The sequence below is a fragment of the Orbicella franksi genome, chromosome 4 (assembly GCF_964199315.1).
Source record: "Orbicella franksi chromosome 4, jaOrbFran1.1, whole genome shotgun sequence".
Lineage (NCBI taxonomy): Eukaryota > Metazoa > Cnidaria > Anthozoa > Scleractinia > Merulinidae > Orbicella > Orbicella franksi.
Window position 1 is genome coordinate 7,129,071 of NC_138148.1, and position 19,754 is coordinate 7,148,824.

The 19,754-nt window shown below is 40.2% G+C and overlaps 1 protein-coding gene across 1 annotated transcript; it reads left to right on the plus strand.

Annotated features, from left to right (window-relative positions):
* Window positions 1–6,249: 6,249 nt before the first annotated feature.
* LOC145486072 (uncharacterized) lies at window positions 6,250–17,126 on the plus strand. Its single transcript, XM_081464781.1, has 6 exons — window positions 6,250–7,702; window positions 9,699–9,885; window positions 11,258–11,451; window positions 14,164–14,323; window positions 15,106–15,251; window positions 16,336–17,126. Exons 1-6 carry the CDS (start codon window positions 7,170–7,172, stop codon window positions 16,388–16,390), a joined length of 1,275 nt encoding a protein of 424 aa, XP_081320907.1. The 5' UTR covers window positions 6,250–7,169; the 3' UTR covers window positions 16,391–17,126.
* The last annotated feature ends 2,628 nt before the right edge of the window (window positions 17,127–19,754 follow it).

Genomic DNA, 19,754 nt, shown 5'->3' on the forward strand with positions numbered 1-19,754 from the left:
ATTCCATACATATGCCTTCACAGCCTACATCTCATTAATCCCCCACATATAACTACATAGCCTACATCTCATTAATCCCCCACCTATACCTACACAGCCTACATCTCATTAATTCCCTTCATATACCTGGACAGCCTACATCTCATTAATCCCCCACCTATACCTTCCCAGCCTACATCTCATTAATTCCCTACATATACCTGCACACTCCACATCTCATTAATTCCCTACATATACCTGCACACCCCACATCTCATTAATCCCCCACATATACTTACATAGCCTACATCCCATTAATCTCCCACAAATACCTACATATACCTACACAGCCCACATCTCATTAATCCCTAACATATACCTACACAGCCTACATCTCATTTATCCCCCTCATATACCTTCACATCCTACATCTCATTAATCCCCCACATATACCTACACAGCCTACATCTCATTAAATCCCCCACATATACCTACACAGCCTACATCTCATTAAATCCCCCACATATACCTACACAGCCTTCATCTCATTAATCCCCCACATACACCTACATATACCTACAAAGCCCACATCTCATTATTCCCCCTCATATACCTACACAGCCTACATCTCATTAATCCCCACATACACCTACACAGCCTACATCTCATTAATGCCCTACATATACCTACACAGCCCACATCCATTAATCCCCCCCCCCCACACACACCTACACATCCTACATCTCATTAAATCACCCACATATGCCTACACAGCCTACAGCTCATTAATCACTCACATTTACTTACACAGCTTATAGCCTGCGAACAGGCTCCCGGTGAGTCCGAACGAAGCGAGGGAGCCAGACATAGGTAGACATTCTATTGATGCCGCTGTTCTATGATACCAGCTCCTGGTATCATGATATGATTGGTTAAATTGCTGATTGTCGACATCTTTGAGATGAATATTTGACAGATCTTTGTAAAATTATACGGCTCTAACGGTTCGTTACAATAGTGCATTTGCCGTTCTCTTTTAACTTTCGGTCTCTCGACCTCTCGTTATTTGACAAGTGATTCCGAAGGGTACTTTATGCTCTGTTACGAGGAGGAATTTTAAGTAGAAGCTAGTGGAGTGGAGCCGTTTGGCGGTGCTAAAGCAATTTTTTTAGAGGTCAAAGGCATGGTTTCCGGACTTTCCGCTGTTATCTGCTTGCCCGGGGGGGTACTCTCAGAAAAGTTGGGTGGGGGTGTGCAGCCCACTTCCCAGAAGCCTTACCCCATTTATGACCAAAATCTGCGATTTTTCCTACCCTATTTATGACCTGGCCAACAATTCGATACCCTATTTATGACCGATACGGCTGGCGCAGTTGCCTTAAACTGAACTTATGAAGGACTTTTGTTGACGTTCTTATTGATAACGGTGAAAAAGTAGCTTCTTCTAAGAAATATACCCAATTAAAGACTAGAGTGCTAAAACCATACCCTATTTATAACCAAAATGGCCAAAATCGATACCCTATTTATGACTAAAACGGCTGAAAAACCCTACCCTTTAGGGCCGCACATACCTGTTTTGGCCATATAAAGGAGTACCCCCCCGGGTCTGCTTGTCGCTTCGCAGAGTTTGACACCTCTATCATGTGCTTATAATTTCTTTAGGCTCATTTCAGTATTGCAAACTATGTTATAAGCTCTCTAAGTATTGGCTGTGGAGGTACAAAGTGTTCGAAATATTTCGTGAACATGTTGCTTACTTGCACTTTATATTATGACGCCCGAGCCGGCTATTTGATTAGCTCGATTCGAACTGTTTGCAAGTACCGAAAATGCAGCTTCCTTGACAGATCTAATTACCTCATTGACTGATTTGTTACAGGCTTATCACCAAGGGCGGATAGGCACATCAGAAACAAAGTCTACAGGCTCCCCTGTCCCCGCCCCGATTGCTTTGCTCTCCGAATTCTTCTGTTTCGCGCTCGCCGGAAGCCTGTTCGCAGGCTACACAACTTACCTCTCATTTATCCCCTACATATACCTACACAGCTCTCATCGTACTACATGTAATTCACACCATATACCTACACAGCCCACATCTCATGAATCCCTCACATTTACCTTCACAGTTTGCATTTCGTTAAACGCTGTGGCTAAATGACCAGCAGCCGGTCAAGTATTTCAAATCACTAAATGACCGGTAGTCTGATATTTTTCTCAAATTTTAAGGAATCGAAGGAACCCATCAAATTCAAACTATCACATAGTCCGGGAGCATGTGTAATGACGTGGGAATTTCATGAAGAAAGCGAGCCACTAGTCTGAATGTGTTAGAGGACCCTAAATAACATGGAAAGTTTTGGTGGCAACTTGCTCGTACGGGATTATGAGGGGGTTGAAAATGTAACGTGTGTATCCCAACATGGAAACGAGGCTCAAACATAAAATTGTCTATAATTGTCCAAAATCACCACAATTATGCAAATAAATGTTTCAAATATGAAGATGCAATTTTAAGAGGTTATTTGGGTCACGTGACCAAGCTAACATGAAAACGAAGCTCACACAAAAGCTGCACTGGAAAGCCCTTTAAACGTCTCCTTACGAAGACAGTATGTCATCCGTGTAATCAAACGTGCTTATATGGTAAGGGTAATCACGTGACCATGCTTGCACGAAAACGAGGCTGTTATAAATGAAGCCTTGGTTGTTTTCCAAAATGACAATCTTTTAAGGGAGCCTATTTTACGAATTGATTAAAAATATAAATATGACAGACATTGGCCAGTTAACTAGTTTAATCAAAATAGTCTGACATCTCCTTGTCACTCTTCATAGCAGTGATATAACCAAAACATTACAGCGGATCACATAAACTTTTTTCTGCCACATGTACCACATCCTTGTGTGTTGCCTGACACTCACTTCCCCATGCCACCACCAGTTTCCTTCCACTACGATTAGCATACTCTTAAACCTTTTGGCCCAAATAGATGGTGAGCTCCATCTTGGCCTCGTGTGTGACAGGGATCGTTTCAGTGGAACTTTAGCAATGTGCGTTGTGTCGGTGATGTGTGTAATACACTTGAGCTTGGTCTCCTTGCCGTCTAACCCTGGTGGCCGCTTTGAGTGAAAAAGGTAAATTATATCTGCCGAAAATTAAACGCATTTTATTACTTCCAGTATACGTCTGCAGAACACGGTTCCTGAAGTGTTCAGCCAGCTGTGCGCAATTTTTGATCCACTCTGGCTTGTCAAGTGACTGAACCTCTGCCATACCGTCTAAAATTGCGACTTGCAGTTGATCTTCATTTGGACTAGCTACTCTCCTGTTGTTTCTATTTGTCTTTCAGCTTCTCTAGAATGTTCATTAGATTACTCTTGGATGAACAGTGAAGCATTGTGCAATCAGCAGCAAACAATATTGATCGCGGGACTACCGAAAATTCGTATTGGCCTACAGTCTCCTTTATATCAATTTCTGGCCTGCGCTTGCACACCATCATCATACGCGCGAAAAGGGACCTATCCTCTTGAAGCTCCACAATCTTGTCTGCTGCAGTCACCTGTACCACCTTTAACCTGGTTTTCCATGTTAGGAGTTTTGACTTCTTCATGGGCGACCAAAGGTTGACTTCGCCAGACTGGACTCGTTCTTTTACAAAACAGTCAAACAGTCTCCTACCGATCTCACTTTGTTCACACAAATCTCTCTTTACCGTTTCTGGCATAACCACCTTGGTCACTAGGTTGAACAGGTCGGTATGTGCATCAGAGAATGGATTCGTCAACTTTTCATTGGTGGCTGTTAACTGTGCTACACTTTTCTCTTCGCGGGCTAAGACAGCTGTAGTGAGGTTATGATGACGACCTTGAGGCTTGGAAGACACCCCCAGCCATGTTCTTTGCTTGTTCAGCTAGGCTTGCGAGCTCTGGATCTATCAGGAAGAATTTCGTCCGAGCAGCTGCATTTAGGGTGATGTGATCCCAACCAATCCTCCAGAGACTTTCATAAAACGGTTCTTATGTTCGAGTATATTGTCGGCTCCTACTACGCAGAATGGTACTTCAGCATTTTTGTTCACTACCCAGTTTCCTTGGATGAACTCTTCATAGATTTCTGGATCTGATGCTTTCAAGGATAACATCTCAGCAAGGTACAAAGGAATCATAGGTGCATAGTTTTTTTCATGATAGACTTTTCATCTGAAAACCCCAACCTTATAAACAAGTTTCAATGCACAGGTGTTATCTACCAACAATACTTCATACCTCATCCTTTTGCAATGTCCTATGCTCTCCACTTCAACTATTGTGTCAGCCTCGTTTTCATGCAAGCATGGTCACGTAGTAACCCTTACAATATGAGTATGTTTGATTACACGGATGACATACACCCAACAATACTTTCCTGAATCTCTTTCTTCGTCAGGAGACTTTTAAGGGCTTTCCAGTGCAGCTTTTGTGTGAGCCTCGTTTCCATGCTAGCTTGGTCACGTGACCCCAATAACCTCTTAAAATCGCATCTTCATATTTGAGACATTGATTTGCATAATTGTGGTGATTCTGGTTCAATTTTACGCAAATAATGGATAGCAATGGACAATTTCATGTTTGAGCCTCGTTTCCATGTTGGGATACACACGTCACATTTTCTACCCCCCATAAATCCCGTCTAAGCGAGTTCCAAAGTTGCCACCAAAAGTTTTCATGTAATTTAGGGTCCCCTTAACACAGTTAGACTACTGGCTAGCTTTCTTCACGAAATTCTCACAGGACTTTATTTCATGACATTTGCTGCCGGACTAACATGTCGATTAAGAACTGCCAAGCGATCCAGGAGAGCTGTATTCTTGGTTTTCATGTGACGTAGTCATATTCCAAAATTAGACGTTATCTTTCCTTCTGAGGTTTTAGTTTCAACAGATAAAAGACCCTATAGGAACGTTAACGTGACGTTTGACAATGTTTTAGCTCGACAGAGTTCTTCTTTTTGTAATAGAGCACTCCAAGCTCTTGCGTTGCGTGACATGAAAATGGCGGCCCGAAAAGACTGTCGCGTAGGTCAAAAGATGAGTTTTCACTTTAGTTTTTGCTAAATAAACGGTGCTTGCTCTAGAAGAAGCATTTTTTTCAATATGTCGGAGCTCTAGAGTAAAAGTATTTTCGTTTCAATGGCAAAACTCAACGACATATGTTTTGGTTATCTTACGGCCGCCATGTTTCTGCCCTTCAGAAGCGCACAAACATGGCGTCTCCATACAAAGTTCTATAAATTTGGGTGACACACTACTGCGAATAACGGGCGAATGAAAAACAGCAGACACCTGATTCTCTGCGAGGTCGTTTATATAGCAATCATCTATTATATCCCAGATTCTTGAATTTATTTATTGAATGGTTACGATTTTTAGTTTTCATCATGACCGGTGAAGACCGAGAATAGTTCGTAAGGCTAATGCTTGGTTTACGCTCGGCTCAGATAGCGAGACCATGGTTTGCGACACTTAGAATTTCTTTAGGTCGACTGCCGGTCACGGTTTCCAACTCACTAAATGACCGGCAGTTCTGATATTTTTCTCAAATTAAGGAATCGAAGGAACCCATCCATTCTCATACTTATAATATAAAAAATTTTTTGGATCGCTGGAAACTTCTCAGTCGTAAGATAGCTTGTACATGATCGGTTCGCTCGATTCCCTAAACTCGGACTGCCGTCATTTAGTAATAATTTGAAGACCGTGACCGGTCAGCAGTTGACCAAAAAAATATCGACGGAAGTGTCACAAACCACAGTCTCGCTCTCTGAGCCGAGCGTAAACCCCGGGAAGGTACTTTGGGAATTTCTGGGTGGGGATGTGCTGCTGGGACCCTGGAACCCTTAGCCTATACCAGAGCTAGTTGAGCTGAATTTTGCTACCCTATACTAGAGTAAACTCCCCAAATCCCCCCATCTATCGACAATGTTGAGGCTGATTTGCGTAAATTTAAACTTGCCGATTTGTTTTTTTTATATATATTTTTGAGTGGCAATTCCTGGTTACCTTAGTCTAGATAAAATCTTCAACCAACTAGTCAGTTTTGTGAAAAATTATACCCTATTCTAGACCCAAACGCTCTGATTTATATACCCTATCCTAGAGTAAACTGCTTGAAAACCATACCCTTCACAGCGGCACATACCTTTATAGCCCATATATGGCAGTGCCCGACCGCCCCCCCCCCCCCCCGGGACGTAAACCAAGCGTTTATTAGACTTGCGATCTATACAGCTCTTCTGGATCGCTTGGGCTGGGATGGGTTCCTTCGATTCCTTAAATCTGAGTTAAATATCAGACTGCCGCCGTGATCATTTAGTGAGATGGAAACCCTGACCGGCAGTCGACCTAAAGAAATTCTAAGTGTTACAAACCATGGTCTTGCTCTCTGAGCCAAAGCACTCGCTCGAATGCGTCATGTAAAAAGGAGAGTTATTCGACGAAGACGATTTTTAAAGAAAACCAGGCCGTACGGATCAATGGTTGAGAAACTTATTTGAGGGCAGGGTGTAGGAAAGCGAATGGAAGATGATGATGGCCGTTTGTTGTCAACCTTCAGAGGGTCTGGAAACAAGTAAAAAGTTTTCCCGGACCCCGGGTAGGTGAGTTATCCCTAGCAGAGCGTTCACAAGGCAGCTATGGTTACCCTAGTGCCAGGCTAACCCTAGCTGCCTTGTAAACACGTCGATGAAAAAAAGAAGAAATGTGGGAGCGTTAGGGTAACCTTCCTACTAGGGTAACTCTAGCACCAGGGTTACCCTACCTGCTTGTAAACAGGACCTAAAACAATGGAAGCTTGCTTAGCTATTCTACCCTGAAACTCAAAAGGTCGACTTGTGGCAAGTCTGGGAAATGACAATAAAACGCCAGAGTAAATCACTCAAGCCTCCCCTCCCCTATGGCAATAGTTTTTTCTCTCACATGACTTTCAAATGATGGAACGTCACTCAATTTTGGTCCGCGGGTGGTATAATGCGAATCGTTCACTGTCCTATTTCAAGCCTGGCTCTTTTCACTCAATATCAATTTTATTGATGGACGAATCACACCTGTGTGCAGATTTTTCACAACTGTGTGCCGATTTTTCACTGATCCAACGGTGTACTTAGCCTTTGTAAAGTTGGCTCTCAGTGAAGCTTTAAAGCAGAAATTATGTCGGTCGACAACAACTATTCTGTGATCGGTTTTCCTAAAGAACACGATCCTCTTATCAACAGCAGCGCGTTTAAAGACGATCATCTTGTCAATAGGCATCAAGAAAGACGGCAAACGAGTAGCTTTTCCTGTTGTTCTTTGGTCAGTGTAGCCACCATATTATTTTCAACTGTTGTCGTGACCGGGCAGGTCACGCAATATGCCAGCTTGCCTTTGTGGATCGACAGCACAACATCAACTCAAAACCAGACGGCAAAATGGAAGCCAACCGTAGACGGCTATTTTGTGGTATCCTTTGCTTCTCTTTCGTTCGTGATTGTCTTTGGTTTCGTGTTGCTATGCAGTGACTTCATTTGCCCAAACTACTTGGTCAAGACAGAGTGGAGTTATCGTCGGTTAATGCTTTTGGTTGGTTCCTTTCAAGGTGTTTCAGCAATGTTTATCGTATTTTCCAGCAGTGGTAACAGAACTCCACCTTATTTGCAAGCTATTCTTGGTAACTTTTCCATTCCTGTAACTCTGATATTAAGGTAAGGTTTGTACGAGCTACAGGTACCAATTGATAGACCACACTTTTGAATGGTTTACCAGCCGGGTTTACCAGGCAGGCTTGGTTACCATGTAGTCACCGAAGGTGGCTTTGTGGTTAGTGCGCTCGACCGTCCGGGTTAGAGCCCTTGTGTTGTGTTATCGGGCAAGACACTTTACTCTCACAGTGCCTCTCTCCACTCAGGTATTTAAGTACGGGCGAATTTAATGCTGGTGGTAACCCTGCAATGGACTAGCATTCCACCCAGGGGTGAGTGGAAATACTCCTAGTCGCGTCATGCTACGGAAACCCGGGATAAGCTCCGGCCTGATGGACCACTTAGGTTAAATGGGTAGTAACAAATCTTAAATACAGAGTCCTGGATGTCTCCTCTGTAAAGGATCAATGCAGAGCACTTTCATAGGCCTGATACATTTACATACCATCAATCATAATTTGTGCAACCCAAAGTTGGTGAGGTGATAGTGCACTGGGAGTACAGTGGTACTCCGTAAATCTATACCAGACCATGATCAGCTTGATTTTGCAACCCTATTCTAACACCAAAAACCCCTGATCTTATCCCAGACTACTGTAGCTATTTTCTATGCACAAACTTTAGCACCATCTAAAATCCAACATACACAAACTGAACCAATATCTTACAAAGTCACTTCTGAGTTTCAATTAGGCTATTTATAGAATCCCAGGTTAAGAGCCCTGCTCTTGAATTTAAACCCTATTCTAGACCAAAATTGTCTGATATCTATACCCTATCCCAGACTAAACTGACTGAAAACCATACCCTTCACAGCGGCACATACATATAGCTATATGTATACAAGTTAAGTAGTCTCTTAACTTGCCAAGAGTACATCTCTGTTAATGAAGGAACCAAGAGCAGACAACTTCTGAAAGGCATTTTCATTGGAAGAAAAACTTTTTATGCCCTGAAAGGGATTTGAACCCACATCTCCCTGATTACCGGTCCCGTGTGATCATCACTACACTATCAGAGCAACCATGCTGACTTCATGGCTAACTTAGATAATGAATGGGAATTTACGTGGTTATCCCAGGCTAATGTTTTTCTCCAACTAGATGACACCGGATCGACAGGAACAACGATTCACAGGCAGACTAGAGAGAAGAAGACCTTCAAGACCCTGGAAGAAATGCAAATTAAAGAAGTATTGCCTGAGAGATCAAATTGTTTTTTGATTGTATCAATCCCATTTTAAATTGTTGAATCCTTTTTTGGAGGATTCCCAGGAGTAGTGCATCCCAGGGAGTTAACAGTCCCCAGCATTACATTTCCCAGTTCCAGCGGGGTGCAAAGAAAAACAATTTCAGGCAAACTGTTACTATGATGGACTAGCGCTCCAAAAAAGGATCCAACAATTTAAAAAAGGATTATTTCATCTTTGGCAGCACTTCTCTAATTTGAATTTCTTCAAACACATCCCTCCAAAAATATACTTGCCCACTGGGTGAGCATTAAGGACATAACCCACAAGCCCTACAACTGCAATAATATTATGCACTGACCCCAGGCTACTGGACACAATGTTCTTGGCATATTTCACCTAACTCAGGAGAGAGACCCTGTGGGATGGAATCTCTTGTAGCTGTCCATGATTGAGTAATAATACTGAATTAGCCATTTTACCCTATCCAAATTCACAATTAACCACTCAAAAGCCATGTCTACTCTCTGTGATATCCTGCAATATCAAATCACTGACCTGATATGACTACAATCATACTCACTTGGCCGAATTTGGATACGATAAATACCTAATCATAACTTTTTGGTATGCTTCAGCAGTATATCAGGCGATAAATGGTCTCACCATGGGTATTCTGGCTCAACTACCAGCATTTTGTGCCAAAATATGAACCATGGCTTGACCAAACTTGCCTGAAATGCTGCCGACGCATACCAAAAAGGTACTATTAGGTGTAATTATTGTTTTTATGCTTATTTTTTTTGACAGGTTCCTGTTTTTAAAGAAGATTCCTACAAGGAGAAAATTCTTATCCGCCATTGCAGTTGTGCTTGGTCTGTTCATATGTCTTATTCCTACGTTCTCCTCACAAATTGACCCTCAAGGTACAAGTCATCTCGGTGGAGCTACAGGAGTGGGACGAGTCCTGTGGCCTTTAGCTTTTATGCTTGGATTTGTGAGTACACTACTTTCATTTGAAATCCTGCTATATCCACAGGTATCCCAAGCTCCTTGGGTAGTTAGGAGCAGTGAGTATTATTATATGTTATTATATGGCTAGCTCTGTGGGTGGGCAAGATGAATCAAATCCTGCACTGTGATTCGCTACCTGAGCGGGTAAGCTGGAGCTGTCTTCTCCGCTCAGGACTACCCGCCTTGTCCCATGAGAAAAATTTCCCTGAAAGCCATAATTATAATAATTAATCCTTTATTGACCAAGCTTGCTCGGTTAAGATGGCTTGATATTGGCCTCATTCTTTTTTTGCAAGTTTCTGGACCTCGACTCTGTCTTGGTCCATAAACACACACAAAAAAGAACTTGGCCAATATCCAGCCATCTTGACCTCACTTATGGTCAGTAACACATATGAATTGCATAACAGCGTAAATATAAGAGTTTGTATGGGAATGTAACAATCATCGTATGTAACAGTTCAAAATATGGAAAAATGACTTACTTTGACTCTGCTGTGTGTTACTATTGTTTCCATGCCGTTTTGGGGCCATTTCAAAGCAATTCCAGCAAGTTTCATGTTCATCGTTTTCCTCTCTATATATACATTCCTATATATTTATATTAATTTTATATAAAATTTATAGAGAAGAAAATGATGAAACTGAAACTGGCTAGAATTGTGTTAAAACAACCCCAAAACGGCACGGAAACAAGAATAACACACAGAGGAGTTGAAGTAAGTCATTTTTATTCAATTTGTCAATTTTATATTTTGAAATGTTACATTGTTACATTAGTACCATACAATTTACTCTTATAGTAATGCTGTTAGGCAATGCTCACTGTGCCTAACTACCCATACCTGTGATATAACAAAGTCCCAAGGAACTGGGACTTTTCAGGGCTGTCATTAAGTTTTGATTCACATGTAGCCAGAAACATATTGATCTCCACTCATTTAACAAATGTGTTGCTTTATGGGTGAATTGTATCAAGTACAAGTAAGTTCACCTTTAACATCCAGGGCCCAGCGACATTTTTATCATATGGACGGGGCAGGAAGAGACACTGAAGGAGTTGTCTGCCTACTGAAATAATACATATAACACCATCAAGTATACGTTGATGAAATTTTCAAAGGAGAGTAGGAACGGAAAAAAGGTGGGGGGATTATTAATATTTTCTGGAACAAAAATATGTTTAATTTTTGAACATAATATTGGCTAGTAAATGTTTGTATAGGATTGTAGAAACTGTAACTATAGCTCATCCATTGGAGGCATACTGATCAATTCAGTTGCATTTTAACGAGGGAAGAGATTATACAGATTGTCAAACTGTCTGTTAAATTTCTTCCTTTATTTCTTCAAAGGGAATTGCAGCCTTTGCTTACATAGTTGAAGAGAAAGTAGTCAAGATGCAAGGCAGTGACCACACCCAGGCGGGGCTGGTATCAGTTCTCTTTTGGACATCACTGGCACAATTTCTTGTTGTCGTGCCACTGTTTTGGGCTGACTTCATTCCTGGATTTGGATATACAAACAATATTCATGAATTTATTCAGAAGTAAGCATTCATTTTATAAAATTATAATGAACTGTTACTAACCTGAAAATTAAGTACAGTTCTTGTACAGTGTAAGTCCAGCCACATTCAAGATCATTCAGCTGAGCTCCAAGTCACATGAGCTTCAGAGAGCTCAGCTACATGAAAGAACTCACAACTGCTTGAACAGGGGTTTCAAAATTGTTTGAAGTAGGCATCTGCAGCTGGAAGGGTAGGTGGCTATGACAAGTTAGGGGTGGCATTAGGCCCCTTCGCCCTATAATCTGAAGGGCACAAAATACAGTAGATGTTTTGAGCTTTTGTTTTAACAAGCTTCCTATTGCATAAATGAATATTGCTGCAAAATTGAGTGTGGAGTTACTCTGCCACCGTTAAAAGATTTATTGAGAAGACGCAATGCTGAGCTTATTTGTAACAAGCTGATTGCTATAACCAAAGTAGGCAGTCAATATATACATGTAATCAAGTAGGCAGCAGAAATCTGACGGTTGCCAGCTTGTTTTGAAAACACTGCAGCTGCTTTTTTGTCACAAAACATGTCATGAATACACATACCTAGTTGATACTGTATGTTAAAATTTTCAAGCTGTCAGGAGCTTGTGCAATTTTGAGAGAATTTTCAATTACTACTAATGTGGTGTAAATCCTGAATTACACTGGTATTTAACAATGTACTTCTATTACCTACACTTGCTGGTAATTAACTGCATGGCCATGGGCCGAGTGCGGTTCTTGCTCTGCACAGGGTTTATTTTGTTTTGTTTTGTCGGCGACCAAACCCAAGCCTTTACTTGGCTACTTTGAACCACGCAACCTGTGATGTTTACTCGCCAAAAGCTGTTGAAACATTAATACAAGAAAAATGTTACGGATACTGTTTTCTTTATTGTGTGTAAAATATATTTTATTTGGTTTTATCGAAGCGTTGGATTCAAAGGGAATAATAAATACACTACAAAAAGGTATTACATCAGCCATGGACTGTGCTGACGTTGCAGCTTTCACTTTTTACTTTGCAAGTTTATTTTGCCAGAAGCAATGGTCATTAATTTATTTGCAATTTTGCAGGTATTTCTTGTGGGTTTAGGCAAATGAAGTGAATTCTTTGGCTATTTCATCGAAGTGAGTTAAAAGATTTGAAGGAAAATTAAATATTTGCTGAGGTAAACAAGAGCTTGGCAGAACTTGCAGCATTTATGTCAAAAAAACCGTTCTAAAATTAGTGGATAGCATAAACCTCGGACTGTGTGACTTGCGCGACTACTTTGCTTGTCCTTTACACATAGCACAAACAAATTAAATTTTGACTTTTAAGGAAGAAAGCTGTTCATTGATAGCGTTATTAAGAGCTTGACACTAAATTCCTTTTTGTATCATTTGTGGGCATGTCCCAAGCGAACTTCCAGATTGAGACCATTGCATTATCATAGATTTCACAAAGGCTAAGAGTGATGGTGCAATAACACAGTTTGTACTGATCAAGTGATGTGGTGTCCACAGTAATCAGTGAATCATCAAGGACTGCTTTGGAGTGTGCACTGCATTGCGACTGTAGTACTAAGAAAATAGTTCAATTTTAAAAGTGCAGTTATAAACAGGAACAAACGGGAGCTTGCCAGAACTTGCAGCGTTTATGTCAATGCTAGGAGAAAAAACACAACCGTTCTAAAATTAGCCGTGGATAGTGTAAACCTGGGATTGTGTGACTCGCATGACTACTTTGCTTGTCCTTTACACATAGCACAAACAAATTAAATTTTGACTTTTAAGGAAGAAAGCTGTTTATTAATAGGCGTCATTAATAGCGTGACACTTGTTTCCTTTTCGTATCATTCATGGGCATGTCCCGAGCGAACTTCCAGATTAAGACCATTAGGTCATCATAGATTTCACAAAGGTTAAGAGCGATGGTGCAACAACGAAGTTTGTGTTGATCAAGTGATGTGGTGTCTGCAGTAATCAATGAATCATCAAGGACTGTTTTGGAATGTGCACTGCGTTTCGACTGTAGTACTAAGAAAATAGTTAGATTTTAAAAGCGCGGTTATAAGATCTAAAAGATCTTCTTGTTGCTAATGGGTTTGAAAGTACACTGCAACTATACATACAAATGCGGTAACCAATAGAAAAATACTTTGTGGTCAGATATTTACTGTAGAGTGGAATGCACAATAGCCATCTATATAGCTAGTCAGGAAGGATAATTGTGTACTTTTAAGCACTTTTATGTTCTTGATAATTTGTACTTTTAAGCACACATTATTCCTTAAAAGGTATCTTTGGTTGAGTGCCAATCAATACCCCTGATTGATACCCTTGATCGACCCTTGATTGACACCTCGGTTGATACTCAATTGACACCTGATCAATGTCTGTCAAAAGTTGGTTAAGAATCAACCAATTTTTGCAGACATGCCAATGAGTGTTGATTGACACTGCTGACTATCGCCCGACTGTTAGTCAATTGTAGATCTTGGCTGGTAGAGACATTGATCAAGTATTGTTTAAGCCAACTGTTGATCAAGGGTATCAGTTGACACTCGACTGCAGATGCCTTTAGTACACATGTGATGATCCATCTGGAAAACATTAGGATCTCCACCTGTGATTAAACTAATTAGAAGTCTTCCTTAGAAACAGCCTTTTTCATATACCAGTAGTCACTTTATTTATCATTATATAAAATTATATTTATTAAATAAATTTCTCTAGCTGGGCGTTTGGATTCCTATGTGTATTTGGTGGAGCAGGATGTTCCTGGACCCCAGGTGTGCTTGCATTTCTATTTATTGCTGGCTACATCATGACAGTATGTGGCTGTGCACTCCTTCTACGATATTCCGAGGGGGCTACTTTACTTGCAATTGTTATGGTGAGTTACATGTTACATGTATCAGTGGTATAACTTCTGACCCAGGGACCACTCCTGTTTTATTGCCAGAGAGCATTTTACAGGCCTAATTTTTGCTCAGGTCCACCCCCCCCCCCCCCCTGCCCTTGTTCAAGCAAGAAAACCTCCTCTTTTTACCAAAACCAAAGCCCATCTTCACTTTGAAATCCTCATACACAAACTTTTTGAACACTTCAGTGGATCTGTCAGAGATAATTGCTTGCTTGTCACTTGTGCTGCTTCTATTAAACCTTTGTGAAGATGGGCATGCACAAGTATAAAGGCCATGAACAGGCTCCCTAACTAGAAGGGTAAGGGCAAAATCATATCAGGGAGCAGAGCAGAGTGTGGCTTAGGGATGAAGATCTTTCATGGAATACACTCAATCTGTTGTTTCTTTTCTGTTGACCCTATGTGTACAACCCTATTAGGGGTTATTACTGCCTTTGTCTCTTGTTTGTTTCAGTCATGTACACTTACAGCTTTTTTAGAAGCTGTTCACAATACTTAAAAACCTGTAAACAGGCTCACAATTGGGATACACAGCTGTAGGGAGAAAAAAGATGGGCAAGCATGAAAAATATTTCAGGTCGGGAAGCTAGCTGGGTGTGGCCTGGGAGGAGCACGAATGACTGTTAGAGTAATACTGTAAAACATTCATCACTACAAAACTGCTTATAAATTGTAACTGATCTAATACATTACGGCTAAAAAGTAAGTATTATCTTTTAAATTCCTCTTTCCCACATTTGTTTTAACTCTAGTCTCTCTGCACACCCCTTGGGTTTATTTTTTGGATGTTATTTCGAGAGAAACCTTTTGGCTGGCATCCTTACTTCCAGACAAGCTCATGGTTCAGTATCACTACATTAATTATTATGATTCCAGCTGCTTTCATTTACAACACAGGGTGAGTACATTCAAATACAATATTCTATAAATATGATAATCATAATTTTTAGTTATGGATGCATGTGTACTAATAGTATGGTGGAATTCTAGCACTCAATTTTAGGAAGAATAATGTTGGCTTCTGAATTGTGAATGATAAGGCTGTAGGACCAGAGGAGATTTCTCGTGTAGGTGGGAAAAATACAGGAATTTCTTTAAAATAACACTAGAAGGGATGTGAAGTCATGAGAAGTGAGCATGTGGAGTGTATTACATCTTGTAGGTTCTCGTTTCCATATGATATGTATGTTCGACTGTGTGGTTTTATAGAATGGCTTGATTAGGAGTCAAGCCCAGAAGAGTTTCTATTACACTGACAGCCTGGAGAATGGGCGATTTGCATGATGGCATCATTTGACTACAACTACCAGAATCCTTCACTTTTTCCATTTCAATGTGCTTATTAGGGCAATTGTCATTTAAACCCCACTGGGAATTCAAAATTTAAATAATAAAAAAAAAACGAAAGGAAGTCTGGTAGTTGTAGTCAAATGACAACAATGTGCAATTCTGCTATTGGGGTTAAAAGTTGCACTTCTTACTGCCTTAGGGTGTTGCTCCAAATTGTGGCACTTGTTGGGTAGTTTTTTTAAGAGTGAGTTGCAATTAAATAAGTTTTAATTATTTATGCATACAGTCAAACCCGGCCTATTAAGCGGCCACCTATTAAACAGCCACTCCTATTAGGCAGCCAGTAATCAAAATCCCAAGAGGGCTTTTCTACTGTTTTTACCCTTTTCTATTGTTTTTTTAGGGGCCAGCTACTATCCAGTTCCCAGAGGGTGGCCATTTAATAGGAGTTTGAACTGTATATTTTTGTCTCTTAGCTACCTTGTGTCTCTTATCGGATATAAAAAAAAAGGCTGTAAAACTCAGACCACACCCTAAATATGTACTATTGTACTTTTCAATATTTCTAGTAGGCATCCTGATCATCTTTTATGCAGCAGCCCAGACATGCGCTGTATTTTATGGAAATATTTTAATAATCATTCCACTGTGTTACAACAAAATATATTTGAAAATGTGGTTGCGTTTCACAGAATGCCAGAGAGAGAAAGAGAAGAAGTCACTCCACCAACAGATCCTGAAAGATGACTTGACCATAAATGGATTGGAACTGTACTGCTGTCAAGAAATATTATTTCTGACAACTTTTATAACTTACAGTGTGTACCTTAACTGGGTTTTAGATCAAACTGGCTGACAATCTGAATATTTTTTACTTTGTATTTAAGTTACCAGTGTCATATTTTAATAATACTTTAATCTACCAACACACATGCACTGCACAATGCAGACCTAGTTTTGTTTAAAATCACTTTTACAAGGCCTTAATAATAATTACTTTACAAATTAATAATGCAAAATAGGCCATTAGTATTGTTCACAGGTGTTACGTTGAAAAGCACAGTGTCAAAGATTTCTTTGTGAGGAGATATTTTTAGACTGAGCTTTGTCAAAGTTTTAATGACTCACCAAAATACTAAAGTTATGACTTAGTCCAATGAATTATTGAATAAAGGTTGTTGACCAAGCATAGGATCTTAATAGTTACAATATTTTTAAACAGAGTGGAATAATTTTCATCACATTCGTTCAGTGGTTTTCAGAACCACACTGTATACAAATCAAACTCAATATTGAAATAGTTTTAAAATGTGGGAAAGACCAAAACAATATAGATATTAGACCCACAATGAAAAATAGATGAAAAATATGGCTATATAAAAATTATACAATAAAAAAAGAGAGACATTTTGGCCTTTATATCCAGCCATCAGAAAATATTCATACTCCCCCACAGAAGGGATTGGAATTTCCTGGGGGGGGGGGGGGGGGGTTCTTTAAGACCAAAAAATTTAAAGAAATGTGTGAAGCTTAATTGGTATTTTCAGAGGGGTGGGGGTGGGGGTGGGAGGTCTTAGAAAAAATCCCTTCCATGGGGGAGGTATGGATATTTTCTGGAATTACACAATACAAAACAATAAATTGTACAAAAATAATAAATTACAAGTTTTATACACATGTGCATTGCAGGTACCTTGCAGATCAGAGAGCCACTGTTATTGCATATATGTATTAAAATTGCTTATATATATAAAACTTACAAGATATTAAAATATGTACAGTACTTTTCATTCATAAGGAAATAAAATGGATAATGCCGTATCAGCAACTGCTGTGTCTTCATTGCCTTTTCTAATTTCACTCTTTTCTTTGTCACTTAACATATTACGTGTAATGCCTTTTTGCATGTGGTACGAAAGGAGCCCACGCCCCTCCAGCCTCCAGCCGTCTCGTTTCGGGAAGCAACGCGACTAGACCCAGTTTCGATCTAGTTTCGATCCCAGAGTCTCTCCGGCTCGGTCAGCGGTTGCGTCGACTCGAGATTGGACTGGACCCCGAAGAGCGGAACAAAGAGCGGTGAAATTCGAGCCCGTTGCTAAACCATTCTTAGCTCAGTTCAGTGATTCTCCTCGGCTGTCCCACTCTACTTAGGGACGAATTAACCCATCGTGTGGAGAAGGGTTGTAATCCCTGTATAGAGTGAGGTAGGGAGAATTCAGAGACTGAACCGTACCATTCTTGCAAATAGCTGTAATTGAAATAATATGGTCACCCCCTCCCTTGAGGGTCCGAACGCGAAAGCCAAACATAACCATGGGATTTATTTGCGGAATTCTACGGTAACAAAACGATTTTCGTGATACTTGTTTCAAGAACTGTGGAATTTCTTAGGCTCAGAGAAAATTACGTTCAGTGCGCTAAAGGAAAGAGAGCCTGGGATCGAGGTTACTACTGAAGAGTTCTCTTAAGACGCACACGTAATAAAAGGGAAGGATCAGTGCCCGGAGGGAACTCCTATATAAAAAGGACCGGGGTGTTCGTCGGAAATTTTGAAAAGAAGCCCTAAGAGGTACCAAGATCCTGTTTTGATGGTGTGGCTTGAAATGTTTTCACCCTTAAGAGGTACCAATTCTCAGTCTTCTAAAACCACATAGCTCTGTTATATTTTTTCCGCTCAATACCCTAAAAGGAACCGCAATAGCTTCCCCTAAGAGGTACGACGAAAACCCCCGTTGTTTTTTTATGAGTGTCCACTCGGGGATTAGTCTACTTCTTCACCAAGCCTCGGAACTGCGTTAGAATGATTGGTCACTTTGTCCTTTGCAACAAAGACCAGCCAAAGAAATTGAATGTCGGTAATCCTTATCGATAGCCGAGATATCGGTCCGGGGGATACTCTGTAAATCTTTGACCCTCACCTTATACTAGACCATAATTAGCTTGATTTTGCAACCCTCTTCTAGACTTGGCATTTAAAGTCCCTACCCTACTCCAGGCTAGCCATGATTCTACATGCGGAAACTTCATCACTATATCGTAGCCCAACATACGCTAACTAAACAAATATCTCGGCTTTCAAAGTTAGTTCCAAGTTTCAAATTCTACTATATAGAACCCCGGGTGAAGAACTCTGTGCCGAGACTAAACTATTTATACACTGGCCACTTTCCCAGTCAGTTATACCCTATTCCAGTTCAAAACTTTCTGATTTCTATACCCTATCCCAGACGAGACTGCCTGAAAACCTCACCCTTCACAGAGGCATATACACGTATTATATATGGGGTACTCCCCCGGGGATCCAGGGTAGATATGAATGAAGTATTGACGCAGTTGGATTGCGAGCTGTCTTCTCCTGTCTCCTACAAAAAAAAAACAGATGCAAAAACATAGTAACAGAAAGGATCCTTGAAAACTTGAGCAAAGGCAAGTGCTTTTGATACACCGCTGATCAAACGACTGAAATGGCTACAACCTTTTCTAGCCGCTGTTTTCCTTGCATTTTGTTACCGCTGGATTCGACTGGTATAGAACAAGTACTATATAGTCAAAGATACCAAAGATATTTTTTCTATTCTTTTTCTATTTTTTCTTTATATTAAGAACTGAAAGATTTGACCAACACTAAAAACGCCCATTGGATACAGGTTTATCGACCCAAACATTGTCAAGTCAAAGTCGTCACTTACAGAGAGCTCGTTTCAGTTTTATTAATCACAGTCACGTGACCACGCTCGCCTTGCAGAGAAGAGAAGAAATCAGATCTCTGTTTGAAACAAATACAGGAGTTTTAATATGACTCTTCTTTAGAACATATACGATTGTAATCACATTTTTCGTTGAACTATAACTATGACTGATTAACATAATATCATACTTGCAAACTCTAACAGTTTTCTATCGAAAGAATTCTATTCCCATAAAAATGAAGATAGATAGAAACTTTAGATAGAAGCCTTAAATGTTTGGCGATCAATCATTGTTTGGCAACTAAAGCATTTTCTCGTTTGGACATCTTGTTTGATCGTGTTTGGCCTTCTTTGATAAAATTTGAAAGACGACAAACATTTGATCAATCATTGTAAAACATTTTGTTTTATTGGACGGTGAT